The 14,026-nt window shown below is 38.2% G+C and overlaps 1 protein-coding gene across 1 annotated transcript; it reads right to left on the reverse strand.

The window, feature by feature from the left end:
* Nucleotides 1-5,392: 5,392 nt before the first annotated feature.
* LOC108367006 (uncharacterized) lies at nucleotides 5,393-12,595 on the reverse strand. The gene is made up of 12 exons (XM_017621522.1): nucleotides 11,765-12,595; nucleotides 11,475-11,700; nucleotides 10,986-11,407; nucleotides 10,748-10,899; nucleotides 10,471-10,687; nucleotides 8,201-8,362; nucleotides 7,950-8,138; nucleotides 7,641-7,880; nucleotides 6,975-7,586; nucleotides 5,662-5,885; nucleotides 5,551-5,585; nucleotides 5,393-5,508 (listed from the first exon to the last, which is right to left on the reverse strand). Exons 1-12 carry the CDS (start codon nucleotides 12,593-12,595, stop codon nucleotides 5,393-5,395), a joined length of 3,426 nt encoding a protein of 1,141 aa, XP_017477011.1.
* Nucleotides 12,596-14,026: the final 1,431 nt, after the last annotated feature.

The raw sequence follows: 14,026 nt of genomic DNA on the forward strand, positions 1-14,026 counted from the left end.
TATTGCTACAAACGTTATCTCCCAACTCCTGTTTTTTGCTGTATTCTGTCGCCTAGTTAGTCTCGCTTGACATTCATTTGATTTAATCAAAATGCCAAGTTGTCTTGTTTAATGTCAAGAATTTCTTTAAAATGTCTCAATAATGTACGCACCAAATTTACGGGCGATGAAATCAACAGCATTGCAAGATATGTATGTGTGAGGCGGAGAAGACCAGAAGGTTGGAATGACGACGCTAGCTGCGTTTATTACAATTTATTGCTAATGCTCTGAGCTTTTTTGTTGTTTAGATACATACTTATATGTACTAACTTTATTGGTGTTTGTATATAGACGAGCAACAAAACTAAGACAACAGAAGAATAAAATATGGAGGAAAGACAAAATATTTTAATTAAATTCAAATTTAATTTAATTAAAATCATCTTATGTTTAAATGAATAAATACATACTCTGTATGAATGTATGTGTGGCGCTTTTGGCGATATACAGTCAAAAAATTAGAATCACAGGTGTCAGTGTCTTAGAGACGTATTTTGGTCTAATGTACATTGATCGAGGAAATGTATGCTGTTTTCTTTAACTGCTTAACATGCATAATTCACGCTCCATTTCTTTTTAACTTCCTATGCTTTATTTCGCTTACTTTGTTTAGTAATGCTCCTTTTCTATTGTTTTCCTGACCTATTATACAATTTGTCACGCTTCATAATCTTGCGATTCAATCACTTAATCACAAATGTAAGCACATCAGCACATCCATATTCAAACAAATGTACGAGTATAAATAAGCACACAAGAGTACAAAATGGTAGGTACACACATTAAGTGAAAATAATCAAATAATAAAACTTAGTATTAACATATGCAAGCTGCGTTTACATATACAAATGTATGTATGCAGACCCTGCAGAAAAAAATTATCAATTGACAAAAAACAACAACCAACTTGTAGTTAGCTTTATTGCGAGATTTCTATAAAACATATAACTTCTAGTTAACTACAAAAAACTAACTTAAAACTAGTTGAAAAGTAATGTAGAACTAATGCAGACGTAATCGACAGATTGTTTTCTGTAAGTTCTTTTTAAATATCCTCACACAAATTTTACTTTGAATACACTTTTTTACTGAACTTCACAAATAATCTTTTGAATTCAGGACAAATGAAATGAAAATTGAAATTTGGGCATATCATTTTGAAGTTATGTCTGACGGAATTCGAATATATGTATGTAGGACCAACTACAGCAGAATATGTAATGTCAAATAAAGTAAACAAATAAACAAGTAAAAAATTAAAAAAAATGTTCTTATTGATATATTATGTTCAAAAATAGTTTGTTACAAGTAAGTTGACACCTAATGCAAGACTATTTCACGGTCATCGCCATAGAAATATAGTAATGTTTTCTTTGGTTCCTTCCTATCAACTTCAAGCTAATTTATGGCGTTTTCGTTTCTACCGAAAAATGTTACCCTCTCATTGCCTTCTCAGCACAAACACTAAGGACCGGACAATGAAAAGGCAACATTTTTTGTAGAAACGAAAACGCCATTATAGTTAGATACATTTCCTGCAGGGTATGTATTCGTAAATACGCACATTTACACACAAATACAATGCGTTTGCATGCAGTACAATTTATGACGCATTACGAAGAGAGAGCGCGGCTATTTCGTGTTTGCACAACTCCTTCGCCCATTGCATGTTAAGTTAAATATGTATTGTTACATAATCCCTTAGATACACACACATTCGTTATTGTGCGGACATAAAAATCTTGTTACTTACATTAAACAATATTAAGTTGTTGTTATTGCCTTCTCACTTACTAGTATAACGTACATACATATAATATATGCATTAGGGTTGTCCCAAAATAGATGCGAAGGAATTGTATTTTTTAATAAGGGTTAAAAACACTGTTTCATAGAAATGGTATAGAATTCTTGCAAGTCAATATTTTTCGATCGGAAAACTCTGTCTCTCTTTAAGAGACTTCCAATAACAATACCCAATTGCCTATTTAACCATATTTCAATATTAACTATTATAGGTCCCCCCAAAACCCAAAAAATGCAATTAGGGACCCAGAACAAACTTTTAGTGTTAAACAATGGTCAAATAAACAATTGGGTATTATTATTGGAAGTCTCCTAAAGAGCAAAAAAGTTTTCCGATCGAAAAGTGTCGATATCCAAGAATTGCAAACCATTTCTACGAAAAAATACATTGTAAACTTCATGGGTTTTGTGTCAGTTTCAGATATCTTTTTTTACCAAAAAAAAAAAAAAATGCGGTATTTTTTTATTGCACGAAGAAAGTGCCTAGGGGGTGAGAGCTAAACATTTTAAATGTTTTTTTTTTTGGACCAACCCAATATGCATGCATGCGTATTTTCTCTCCTCTGTATCCATTGTAAATTAAAAAAGCTGCTATATGTTGTTGTTGTTGTTGTTTTTGTTATTTTGACATGCAACATGCATCATGCAATCGAAGGTCCTGCAATGTTTTACAAAGTGTTGTATCCATTTTCTTGTCTGTTCCATTTTATTTTTTGCCTTTTTTCTATACTCTTACACAATTCGTCGCTTTGCTTTCTTTAGATCGATTGATTTTTGTTGTTAATTTTTTATGCTGTATGTATTTTTGTTTAGTGTTGTTTTGTGTGTTTCAATGTTGTTTTTTTTTTTATTTCGTTTTGCGTTTTCATTATATGGTATTAAATCACATAAAAACTTTTCATGCTGGCAACTATTCAGAGTCACGTACCGTTGTGACCCAGTTGACTTGGTCAGCACAGTGGCGCTTGTGGATTACTGTCATTTTCGATAATGGCAAGGTCAGTTTTATTCTCATGTTGCAGACATTTTTCATTTGTTTTGGATTCTGATGTTGCGCGATTAGCTGAAATCGATTGCCGTTTGTTTGTCTAAGGGGAGATAAGAAAACTATTGGAGAGAGAAAAATGTATAAGAGTGTATTTGGGGAGCGTTCAGCCCTGCAATTTATCAGACTAGCTTAATTTATTGTAAGAAATCATCTTTGCCAATTGGTTATTTTTTTTAATCAGAATCTTAATCAAATCTAACGAATGCTGGCCTTCTGACTGAATTCCAGTGGCCAAGCAAAATTTTTAAAAAGAGGCTGACTAAATTTTATTTGTTGTGTTGAACGGAGCATAGAAAAGACCTGAGTGGTTCGAAATGCGTACTGTTATTCTGTAGCGCCTGGGTTCGAGCCGTGGCCAGCAACATCTAAATTATAAAAAGTTTTTTTTTCTTACAGGCAATGAAAAACCTCCGAGTGTATTTCTGCCTTTGAAAAGCTTGTCAAAAAACGATTTTCCATTCGAAGGCAGCGTAAAACTGAATTGCATAGGTCCATCGGTTTGTTTTATAACATCAGGACATACTCCTGACATTGGAGGAGAAGCTTGGCCAAACTCTTTGCAGCAGTGTAAGCGACAAAATATTTTTATTTTTCTCCTACAGTTTAACGCCTTCGCCAAACGGCGGTTGGTATTTTATGAGAAGCAGTTTTTTTTTCATTGAATTGCCTGCCTAGAGACGACCGCTATTAGAAAAAAAAAAGTTTAATTTTTTGATGTTGATCGGGAACTGGGCGCGCACTGCTAACCACTACTGCATGGTATGTACATATGTAAACAAATCGATAAAATCTAGCGATTACGTTTATCGGCCTTTAGCCATTCCTCGAAAAATTCTAAACTTATTATATAGTGTCTTGCTAATTTTCCCCCAAAAAAAAAAAATTTCGAACAGGCTTTGTATGGAAGAAAACGCGCGAACAAAAAATTGCCAAAAACCAACGCTAAATCCTTGCTACTTCAAACTTTTAATATATACACTCACCAGCATATGTTTCTGTACAGTGTTTTTTTTTAATATTTGCAATGTTTTTCGTAACACATTTTTTTCGTTAATTGTTAATAGAAATATAGTTCATTCTGCGTCAAGTGGTATATAAATTAATGCTTAAAATTTTTTACAAAATTTAGGAAAATTCGACAACTTTTCACCAAAACAAAACAAAATTTTTTGGATTTTTTTTTTTTTGAGTATGTAGTTTTGTAGCTCACTCAATTTCAATATAAAGTGCAAGTTTTAAGTGGCTATAATCTACCGTTCAGTTTTGAGAACGCATCCGTGATAAATAAATAAATAAATAAATAAATAAATAAATATGGAGAAAATTATCAACATCATCAACGAAAAAATTCTCAAAAATAAACGGTAGTTTATAGCCACTTAAAACCTGCACTTTATAATTTTAAACTATAATATTGTGTCCGACTGTGTCCGAAATTTTGTTTAAGGCCCGAATTTGTCCCCAAAAAATATTGAAAGTTTTTCTGAAGATGATTTTTTTAAATTAATTGATTTTCAACCATCAAATTTTTAAATTTCGGGTACAAAATGTCACTCAACCACTGGAATGACAAGTTGAAGGATAAGTAATTTCTTTAAGAAAATAACTTTGTTGATGTATTTAATTAATTCAACCATTCTTTGTAAAGAAACGTCATCTCATTTATTTCTAACTTGTTTGTATTGAAAGCAAATTATTTTCACTTTCTTTCAACTCCCACAAAGCTGCTTATAGCTCTGCTATAAGTATATTTGCGACAATCAGCACAAAATCCCTAACAACATTTACACCTAAACATATACATTCGTATATACCTTGACGCCACGTCCCTACATATATAGTACATATATACATATACATATACATATACCTATTCATATTAGCACCTATGTACATACATACCTACAATCCTAAGGAAAAAACACATTTAACGCAAAAAAGAAATTTAATTAAGATTTGGTTTTGTTGGTGGTGTGTGTAGAGAAAAAATTTAATTAAAAAGTTTTCGGTGCAACAATTTCAACTGGAAGTACAACAACAAAATTGTACAAATATAAGTACGAGTATTACTCTAGATAATATATATGTGCATATGTATGCATTTTATTAAATATGTATGTGTATAGATATCTGTGGGAAAGTTAATTTTTGGGCAAGTTGGCTCAAAAAAAAAAATAAAAATGGCAAAGCAGCAACTTGGTGGGGCATACGATGCGGATACTAAACAAAAGTGAGTGAGAGTTTTCGTTATGACCAATACAAACATAGCTGATACCTGCAACACATTCGGTTTTATTTTAAATTTTTTTTAATAGCAGCTAAAAATACAATTTTACTGCTGTGCAAAAATAATAGCACCTATGGCGTTGGCAAATTTTCCAAACCAAAAATTACATCAAACAAAAACCATAAATAAACGACCTAACGGTTTCAGCAATTTCATATTATACGTGTGTATGCTGTGTTGTGCTGTGCTTGTGTTAGTGTTTTTTATTTTCATTTGCGCGCCAGTATTTTGTTGATATTTTGTAATTCGCGCGTACTCCATGGCTCCAAAGGATCCGGCGGCGACAAACGCTCGCTTACAGGATGCTTGCGGCCTGGTGCTGAGGCTCCGCGTGGATGCGTTGACTGCCCGCCACCGCCACCGCCACCATCATCGGCATCATTGGATTGCTCGGGCGAAATTCTGTGCATGTTAGAGAGAGTGGAGAAAAAACGTTGCCAAATGAATATTATTAACAACAACTTTATGTATCGCTGACCTATTTTTGCGTTTGATGCGTGCACTTTTTGCGCGTCGCGCTGCGTCGTCCTGCTGATATTGACGCTTACGCAGATGAAATTGCTTCATTGTGGCATGCACCTCCTCTGTTGTGGGGCAATCTTCACTATCCTCTGGTTCGTTGCCTGTTTCGGTTTCCACCTCGGGCTCCTGCTCAATGGTGAGTACGTGTTCTTCGGCCAAAGCTGCCTCAAAATTGAATTCCTAGAATAGGCGAGGGAAGAAATGTAAGAAAGTAAATTTTTATGACAGAACTTATGGAGCGAGTTACGATATGGTAGGGAATTTAGTATATTTCATAGGATTTTGCGGTAAGGTAAACGTTTTTCTTATTTTGCAGGAGTTATCTAAAGATATATCCTGAACTCCAGCTTAAAAGGAAGTTTTATTAAAAGACCTTAGAAGAAAACTGATCGAAACTCGAATAAAGACAGGCCATAGACAGAAGGCCAATTGTTTCACAGTTTCACACCGTTCAATTGATTACCCTGTTGAACTACTTCGCGTCGCTGGTGAAGCTCATCAGGCACTTTCCGTCGAGCTATTTGAAACGTCCCTAAGGTCGGCCAGGAACGGTGAACCCAAATAACGCAGCCTGCTTACAGTGCAGGGCATTTACACAGAGATGCAAGACTGTTTCCTCCTCTTCGTAGTCCTTGCAGCTTCTGCAACATCTTCGGAAAGGCACGCCGACCCTTTCTGTATGATAACCTATTAGACAGTGCCCGACTAGAGCCCCCACAATGTTAGATATATCCTATCTTCTAAGAGAGTTTACCCTTCGTACCTGCTTCCGATCCCATTTAGGCCACGTCTGGCAAACAAAAACAACTCATGCCTTGCCCTCACATCCCTGCATTAGAGTAGCTGACCGATAAACTCCACCACTTAGTTATTCACTCCTAGAGCTCTCGCGGAGGTTGTTTAAAGCGCCTTCAATATCCAGAAAGCTACGAGATAAGTGTCTTATGCGCAATGGAGAAAAGGCTGATGGGCCTGAGGTCTTTGGGGTTATTATATGAGGCCTTTCCGGCCTTTGGAATAAAGACGACCGTAACATTTCTCCATGGCAACGACCACAACAGTATTTCTGTCAGGATCACCTTTCTGGTAAAATAATGTGGTCAGCGTAACTGGAGTTGGACTTACGAGGTCTATTTTTTTATGAAAAATTACATCGACGTCGAAGTCGACAACCGTAACAAGGCCGATTATGCACATAGATTTACACATACATACGAGCAATAAAATCAATATCTTATAGCGAACATATCTTGTCTACATTACACTCACCGGTTCCTCATCGGGTTGCGGCAAAGTATGCGACCACACAGACGGTATCAGCTTATCTGGGCTGCCACCAATTGACTCCCTTTTGATCTGAGCCTTCGATAGAGCGCTCTTTGTACGCCTCGAAAGCGATAATTTACCCAATATAGGACGACCGCCACCATCACTCTCCTCAGTCTCAATTTCAGCGAGCATTTTGAGGAAATCTTGCAGCTTTTGTGGATCAACAATATCTTTTGGATCTTGAAAGAGCGTTGTCAAATTCGCACTAAGTGGGGTAACCAAGTCCTCTGTTGGAGCTGCGACTGCGGCAGCAGCAGCACTCGTTGTTGTTGTAGTCGTTGCATTAGCTGCTGTCGCTGACGAAATTGTAGCACCGACTGTTGTTGCTGTCTGCATGCCATCTGCTGTTGTAGCCGCCGCTGCCGATAATAGCGATGTATTTGTAGCCGGTGTCGGCACCGGATGCATGCCCATTGTTTGCTCCACCAACTCCAAAGCCTGATTTGCCAGCTGTTGTAGGCCAACAAAATATTGTGGATCATGCATTTCAGGGCGACGATCGGCGAGAAAGATCAAATCGCGTAGTGGATCTGGTGCGGGTGGAAGATTTTGCTGCTGCTGGCGTTGTTTTTGTGTTAGAATGCCATCTGCACCTCCACCTCCTACACCCGACAACGAAGAGTGTAATTGTATGCCCGAACTTGTTGCTGGATCACTAGCGAAGTTCAGCATATCCATGGCGCTGGTGAGATCATTTTGTGGATTCAGGTTATAAGGATCTTTCAGCTTCTTTTTGGTAATTTTAATGGGACTAGAAATTGAGGCTCGCCCCCACATCAAGCGACGCATTTGCTCGCCTGTCATGCCGCGCTTCTTCAAAGCATTCAGCGTTACGCGCCCAACGCGCTGGTGGAGTGAAATATTTTAGTGTTATGAGTGGAGCGAAATATTTTACTAATTATTTGAGTTGCATACTTTCCAATTAGATACGGCTCCCTTGCGTTGCTTAGCTCTTGTCTTCGCCTTGCTTTTGATGACCATTACGCCACGCACCTCATAGCCGGAGTCATCGATCGGCCCCAGTGGTATGGAGTAAGCTTCAAGATAATTTTTAGCGTCGGCTTGTGGCACTGCGCGTTCCAATGTGACCACGATTTTTGCCCACTAAAGGGTGTGACATTAAGTCTCATTAAGGTTTTAATTGTTTTGTTAGTTTTATTTCTTACCTGCTTCATCCACTCCTTCTCGGATCGTTCAATAACTTGTGCGTAAGTATTACCCATCATGGCGATTAACATATTTAGCAAGAGTATCGGCACAAATATCATAAAAATTACAAATACCGTCTTCGATAAATTCGGATAGGTTGTGTTATTCAAATCCGGATACTGTATCAATGAAAAACCAAATGAAAATTAGAATGTTCAAGACATACATAGTAGGTGAGTACGTAAATATTTTTTTTTCGAAATATTTAGCAATAAGGAGACCTTAGACATCGCGGCACAATAAAACTTAGCTACATACATTTCCAATTGCTCTTAAGTTCGTTGCAAAATAACTATTTCCAAGTACAATGCAGACTCTTGCGTCAAGTAAAATGAACTTTCCTTCTCATATGTATGTACATTAGGGTGGTTCGACACTTTTTTCCAGCCATTTCCCCCCAAAAAAAATACAAAAAATGATGGAATGAAAAATTACCTTCGACTCAAAACCGTCCTTTAAAAGTAAGGTTTTGGAGTTTTTTTTCGGTTTTTGACCTAAAACTAGGGCTGTGCGATTATTCGATTACTCGAGCAAGTTGGTTATTCAGTTGTTCGGTTATTCAATTACTCGACTAATCAAGAATTTGATTACTCAAAACGATGATTAATCCAGTTACTTAAAATATGATTACTCAAAAAATTAAATTTACTCGTTAAAATAGTTTGCTTTGGAAAATGTTTAAGTTCTTTTTTAAAATGTGTAATGAAAAAATTATTTTATTTTATTTTTTAAAACAAAAATGTTGTTTTCAAAATATCAAGGGACTTCTAATGCTCTATATGTACAGAGTACTTTGAATATTTGATACTCATTTCACTCATAATGTTGATTAATCATAAAGCAAATTACTCAAATATTATAGTTTTTGGTTAATCAAAATCTTGATTACTCGAGTAACTGAACTTTTGAGTGATCTTAATTTCCAATTAATCGCCAATAGCTATTTTCTTTATGATTAATTAAAATTTTGAATAATCAATTAATCGCACAGTCCTACCTTAAACAGATTGCAATAAACTTTGAAAAAATAAAAAAATCAAATGCAGTTTTTTTTTGTTTCTGCGACCATGGAAATAGATTCCTTGAAGGAAGAACAGCAAAAATAGGTTCTTAGAAATTTTAAAAATTTCACTGTTTAAAGTCAAAAAAGTTCTACCCCGAACTAGTCTCAAAATTTCCCTGCCTGAAGTGCTTCTAAAAAAAAGTCGTGCATTTCCCGAAATTATTTCGAACAAGTCTTTAAACGGTCTCGAAATGGGCCCTTACTAGCCCCAAAATAATCTCAAACTAAACCTGAAATGCTCCTAAACTAGTACCGAAATAATCCTGAACTATTTCCGAAACGAACCCAAAAGAGTTCTGCAAAAGTCTTGATCTAGTCTTAAAAGGAATAGAGCCTGAAATCATGCCGCGCCAGCTCCTTAGATACCCCTTAACAGGCCGCGAAACTTGTACCAAAAATTTTCTCGAATAGGTCTTGAAATGGTCCCAAAGCGGGCCCTTATTAGTCTCAGAATGATCCCGAACTAGTACCAAAATGATACTTAATTAGTCCAGAAATGGTACTGAACTATGCCTAAAATGACCCGGAAATAGTGTTGAACTAGGTTCGAAATTATCCAGAACTAATTCTAAAATATTCTTTAAATATAAGGGCGTGAGATAGTCCCGAAATGGGCCTGAAATAGTCCTGAACAAGTCCCGAAATGGTCTCGAAATAATCCTAATCTGGTCGTGAGCTAATCCAAAACTATTCATGGCCACGCAAAGAGGCAATTACAGATTTTCTGCTGGGTTACAAAACAATTTCAAACTTTCTGCGGGGTTAACACAAATTTTAGCCATAACGAGAGCCAAGATACGATTTTGGAATGCAGAATTTCGAAATACGTAAACAAATTTTCGCACTTTAGACTAAAATGTAGTCAAAAATTACAATTTAGATACTGAAACCTTCGTGGATCTACTTTTTTTTTTTGAATTATTACACTCCTGTTCGATATGTGGGATATGTGTTCGCCCGTTTTGGTACTAAAAAATGCAATGCAGTAAATTGGCTTTCTAGCCTCCATTTTGTATGTATGTAATTGCTAATGCAATGTTTTTCATACTTCATTACTCCCTTTTAATTAGAAACTCTATACAATTTAGGCATTTCTTCCGCAGCTATAGTAGTGTTACCCCTTAAGAAATATGGACGCACCAACTGATATCACCACAAACTTACATTATAATCACCAAGTGTTGTTTGAAATAAAGCCATCCAAGTACTCGGAAAGGTGTTGAACATAGTCGATTGAATCTGCGGATGACCCTTGTAAAGAAAGTAGAATGCTTGTGAAAAGCCACAGAGTACTATGGAGTAGATAATGCCAAAGGTGAACATATCTCCCGTAATCATGGAATAGATCATTGTAACGAATGGGCCAGTGAGACGAATGGCACTAAAAGGATAACCAAAATCAGAAACTAAAAAAATTGGATTGGTAAGACCACAAGCTCACCCAGCAAAAAACATGAGCAAAAACCAGCTGCCCGGTACAGCAAATATGAGTATAGCCTCCTCCGTGTCCGTATCGCCCATCAGACGACAAGGTATGCATGCCAATATTAACAGATTTGATACTAGAAAAATGGCCTTGGCCGGAGCATGGGTCTGAAAAGATGAAGAACAGAAATGGCGAAGCAAAGTAAAATAGTGGCAACAGAGAAAACAAAGATTAACCGCAAGGTTCAGCCTACCAATTGTTTAAGAAAAGCTGGAAGTCCTTGATTTTTAATCTCATCCCCTTGCTGGAAAACGACGTAGCTCAATACGCCCACAATGGTTGCAAACTCAGCACAATAGCGCGCAATAGTTTGCACATCGTACTCCTCATCTTCCGTCTCCTCAGCGAGCTCAACTGTTTTTGAGCCCTTAGAAGCACCGTTCGTAAGCGCCGTCTCATCCTCGTCATCGTCCGCTACATGAGCAGGACGCATGTAAACCGAAACGGATAGGCAAACCAAATGTATTGAAAGGATAAGCAGACGTTTTAGAAACTGATTTTGAGCGAAAGTCTTCCATTTCTCTTCTAGCAAACGTTGAATGATACCACCGTCCAGCATGTCCAAATGCTCCTCCTTGGTGCCATTCAATATGATGAAGAGAGCAGAGTTCCAGTCTATTAGGACAAGATTTAAAATTTGTACCTTTAAAGTGAGCCGATAAATATTGCGTTATGCACTCACTTGTGCGTCCATCTGGCAACAAAGTATCCAAGGCGTTCAGCGGATAGCCAGAGCAGGTAATGTTGCTGTAACGCCAAAACTCACGCGCCGATAGCTCCAACATCTCACGAAAGACCTCAGCGCGTCCCAGCTTGCAAGCCAATGTCAACGGTGTTAGGCCACTATGATTGGCTATGCCATTCTTGGCCGGCGTTTTTGGATGACGCAAAGCATAGCCGAACATATCCTGGACGGGGTTGAACTTAAGTAACTAATTCAAGAACACCAACCCAACTAGCCGTCACACTCACCAACTTATCACACACCACCACCATATGTAGTATCATATTCCCAAACGAATCTTGCGCATCTGGATCAGCACCACAATCCAACAGCAAATTATAGACACTCTCATTGGCGCAGCAGGCAGCCCACGCCAACGGATACTCACCCAAATACGCCAGGCCCTCATACTCCGTCGACTTGGCGGGATTGCGCCGCTGTTGATCACGTGGCAAAAAGAAGCTGCCAATGGCGCGTTGATTTATATCGGCACCTGCCTCAATCAGATCAGCCACTAGCTCATTGTTGCTGTAAGCAATTGCCAAGTGTAGCGCGCTGGCGCCCAAATATTCTTCACCCTCCATCACATCTTGCGCCAAGTTGGGAAAGACGCGTATCAATACACGAGCCAATTTGGTGTGTACCTTGGAATCGCATATGATGAGCACATGTAGTAGACTTTCGCCGAGTGCACCACGAAATTGCATTTGCCAGCAGGCCTTGTGGTCCTCCCACTTGCCAAGTGGGTCGTGGCGTGAGAGTGATGCCTCAATCGGTATGGTCACCTCAGTGTGGTCGCGATATTTCCAGCGCAAAAACTCGGCACGGTTAATTACTTGACCTTTGCCATCGTTGTACATAAAGATGCCAAACTGTTCGCGTATTAATTGTTCAACAGCGACAAGACCGCCAGTATTTAGTGCATCAATCAGATCGCCACCACGCTTGTAATCGGCCAGCTTGTAGAGTAGACATTTGTTGGCCGTTGGAGAGGACTGCGAGATTACAGCGTCCAGTATGGCGCCTGGTTTCATCTCCTCTGGTTTTTTGCGCAAACATCGTTTTAGAAAGAATTTCATTGGGTTCTTTTTAAATTTTCATTCGAATAAAAGAGCAAAAGCGCGACTTTGCTGCACAACTGACTTGACGTTATGTAAAACTGTTTAATCGATGCAGTGCATGGAAAGCTGAATTGCTTAACAACATTTAGAGCCATGGCAACTTTGTATTTGCTAAGTAAATAACAGTTATATTATATGGATGCATATGTGTTTATCCTGGTTTTCAGCTTTGATAGTATGAGCCCTGAATAATTGCTGATAATAAAACAACTTAGTATGCTTATCTTCCGCTTATTCTGCGATAGAACTGCCATAGCGAAGTAGGCCAGTACTTATGCCCAGCATAGACTGGGCTTACCCTATATTTGGATTGTCGTCATCAACGGCATCCGGAAGGAGCGAAAAAGTAGGTGCTGTCAAGTAATACCCTACGCTGGCAACGTGCCACTCATCGATAGAGAAATGAGTTTGGACACCCTGCATGACCTTGTGATGGTGCACTTAAACATAGTCACACTTTGATCGGCTAGCTAGTGACTTGCTATAAATCCTCAAAAGACAGTGCTGTACTGGAGATAAAGAACTCTGGTCCAGTGTACCTCAAGCGAAGGCATTTCACTTGTGCTCTCGCACAGGGTTAAGTATTTGGGAGTTATCCAGTCAAAGAGCTATCCTGCTGGCCAAATATTGAGAAACGGGTCAAAAAATAAATAACTGATGTAAAAGCGCCTTTGGGTAGAGATAGGGGCCCTCTTAAAAGGCTAACTATTGACCATAATCAACACACCGTGAATCTCATGTTAAGGCTCACGGCGTATTTCAGGCCAAGTTGGCTGCTAAATACCTAATACCGATTAGAATAGGAAATATCTCTCTGACAGCCAAGCAGAAATCAGGGTCTAGGATCGCTCGTGGTTTGGTGAATTCCGGATGGGCCTATCTTACCTTTATTGAGATTGCCTCAATTTACTTCTGGCCACCCTTGATGTAATCTCTCCTGGCAGGGAGAGCGTAGGAGTCCCTACAGTAACCTGGGGACTAGTCAAATATCCCCACATGCAAAGTTGCAATGTCCTTCTGGCTGTTAGTCGACCACGAGCAGTCGTATGATCTGCTGAAGTTGGTTCTGAGAGGTTTCCAGACCGAGCACTGTGGTACAACTTACTATCGTTTCGGATCGCTATTTCCACATCCTTTTTGTATCATCTTAGAATTCTCTTCTGAGCTGTCTGTGTTTAAATAGTTTTAATGGAGGGCGTTAGCTGCCTGCAGATCTTTATTTTGAGTATCGAGAGCTTTTTCTTACAATTTACTACGCATTACCTGCAGTTCTTTTTTCAGAGGAAACTTAGTATTGTAGTAAGTATTAAGTAACATAATGGATAACGTAAAAAACCTTGACCTTTAAATTCTTACTAACAAGGTTTAGCATCGGGCTCTGTCGTCTGT

This window comes from Rhagoletis zephyria, unplaced genomic scaffold (genome assembly GCF_001687245.7).
Source record: "Rhagoletis zephyria isolate East Lansing unplaced genomic scaffold, Rhagoletis_zephyria_1.1 Rzeph_scaffold_02489, whole genome shotgun sequence".
NCBI lineage: Eukaryota > Metazoa > Arthropoda > Insecta > Diptera > Tephritidae > Rhagoletis > Rhagoletis zephyria.

Bases quoted from the DNA above. Each gene is read 5' to 3' on its own strand.
- LOC108367006 (XM_017621522.1), bottom strand. From the start codon at position 12,595: ATGAAATTCTTTCTAAAACGATGTTTGCGCAAAAAACCAGAGGAGATG. The intron at 7,881-7,949 runs GTATGCAACTCA...TCACTCCACCAG, and splicing joins GAGCCGTATCTAATTGGAAA to CGCGTTGGGCGCGTAACGCT. The intron at 5,586-5,661 runs GTCAGCGATACA...TAACATGCACAG, and splicing joins CGCATCAAACGCAAAAATAG to AATTTCGCCCGAGCAATCCA.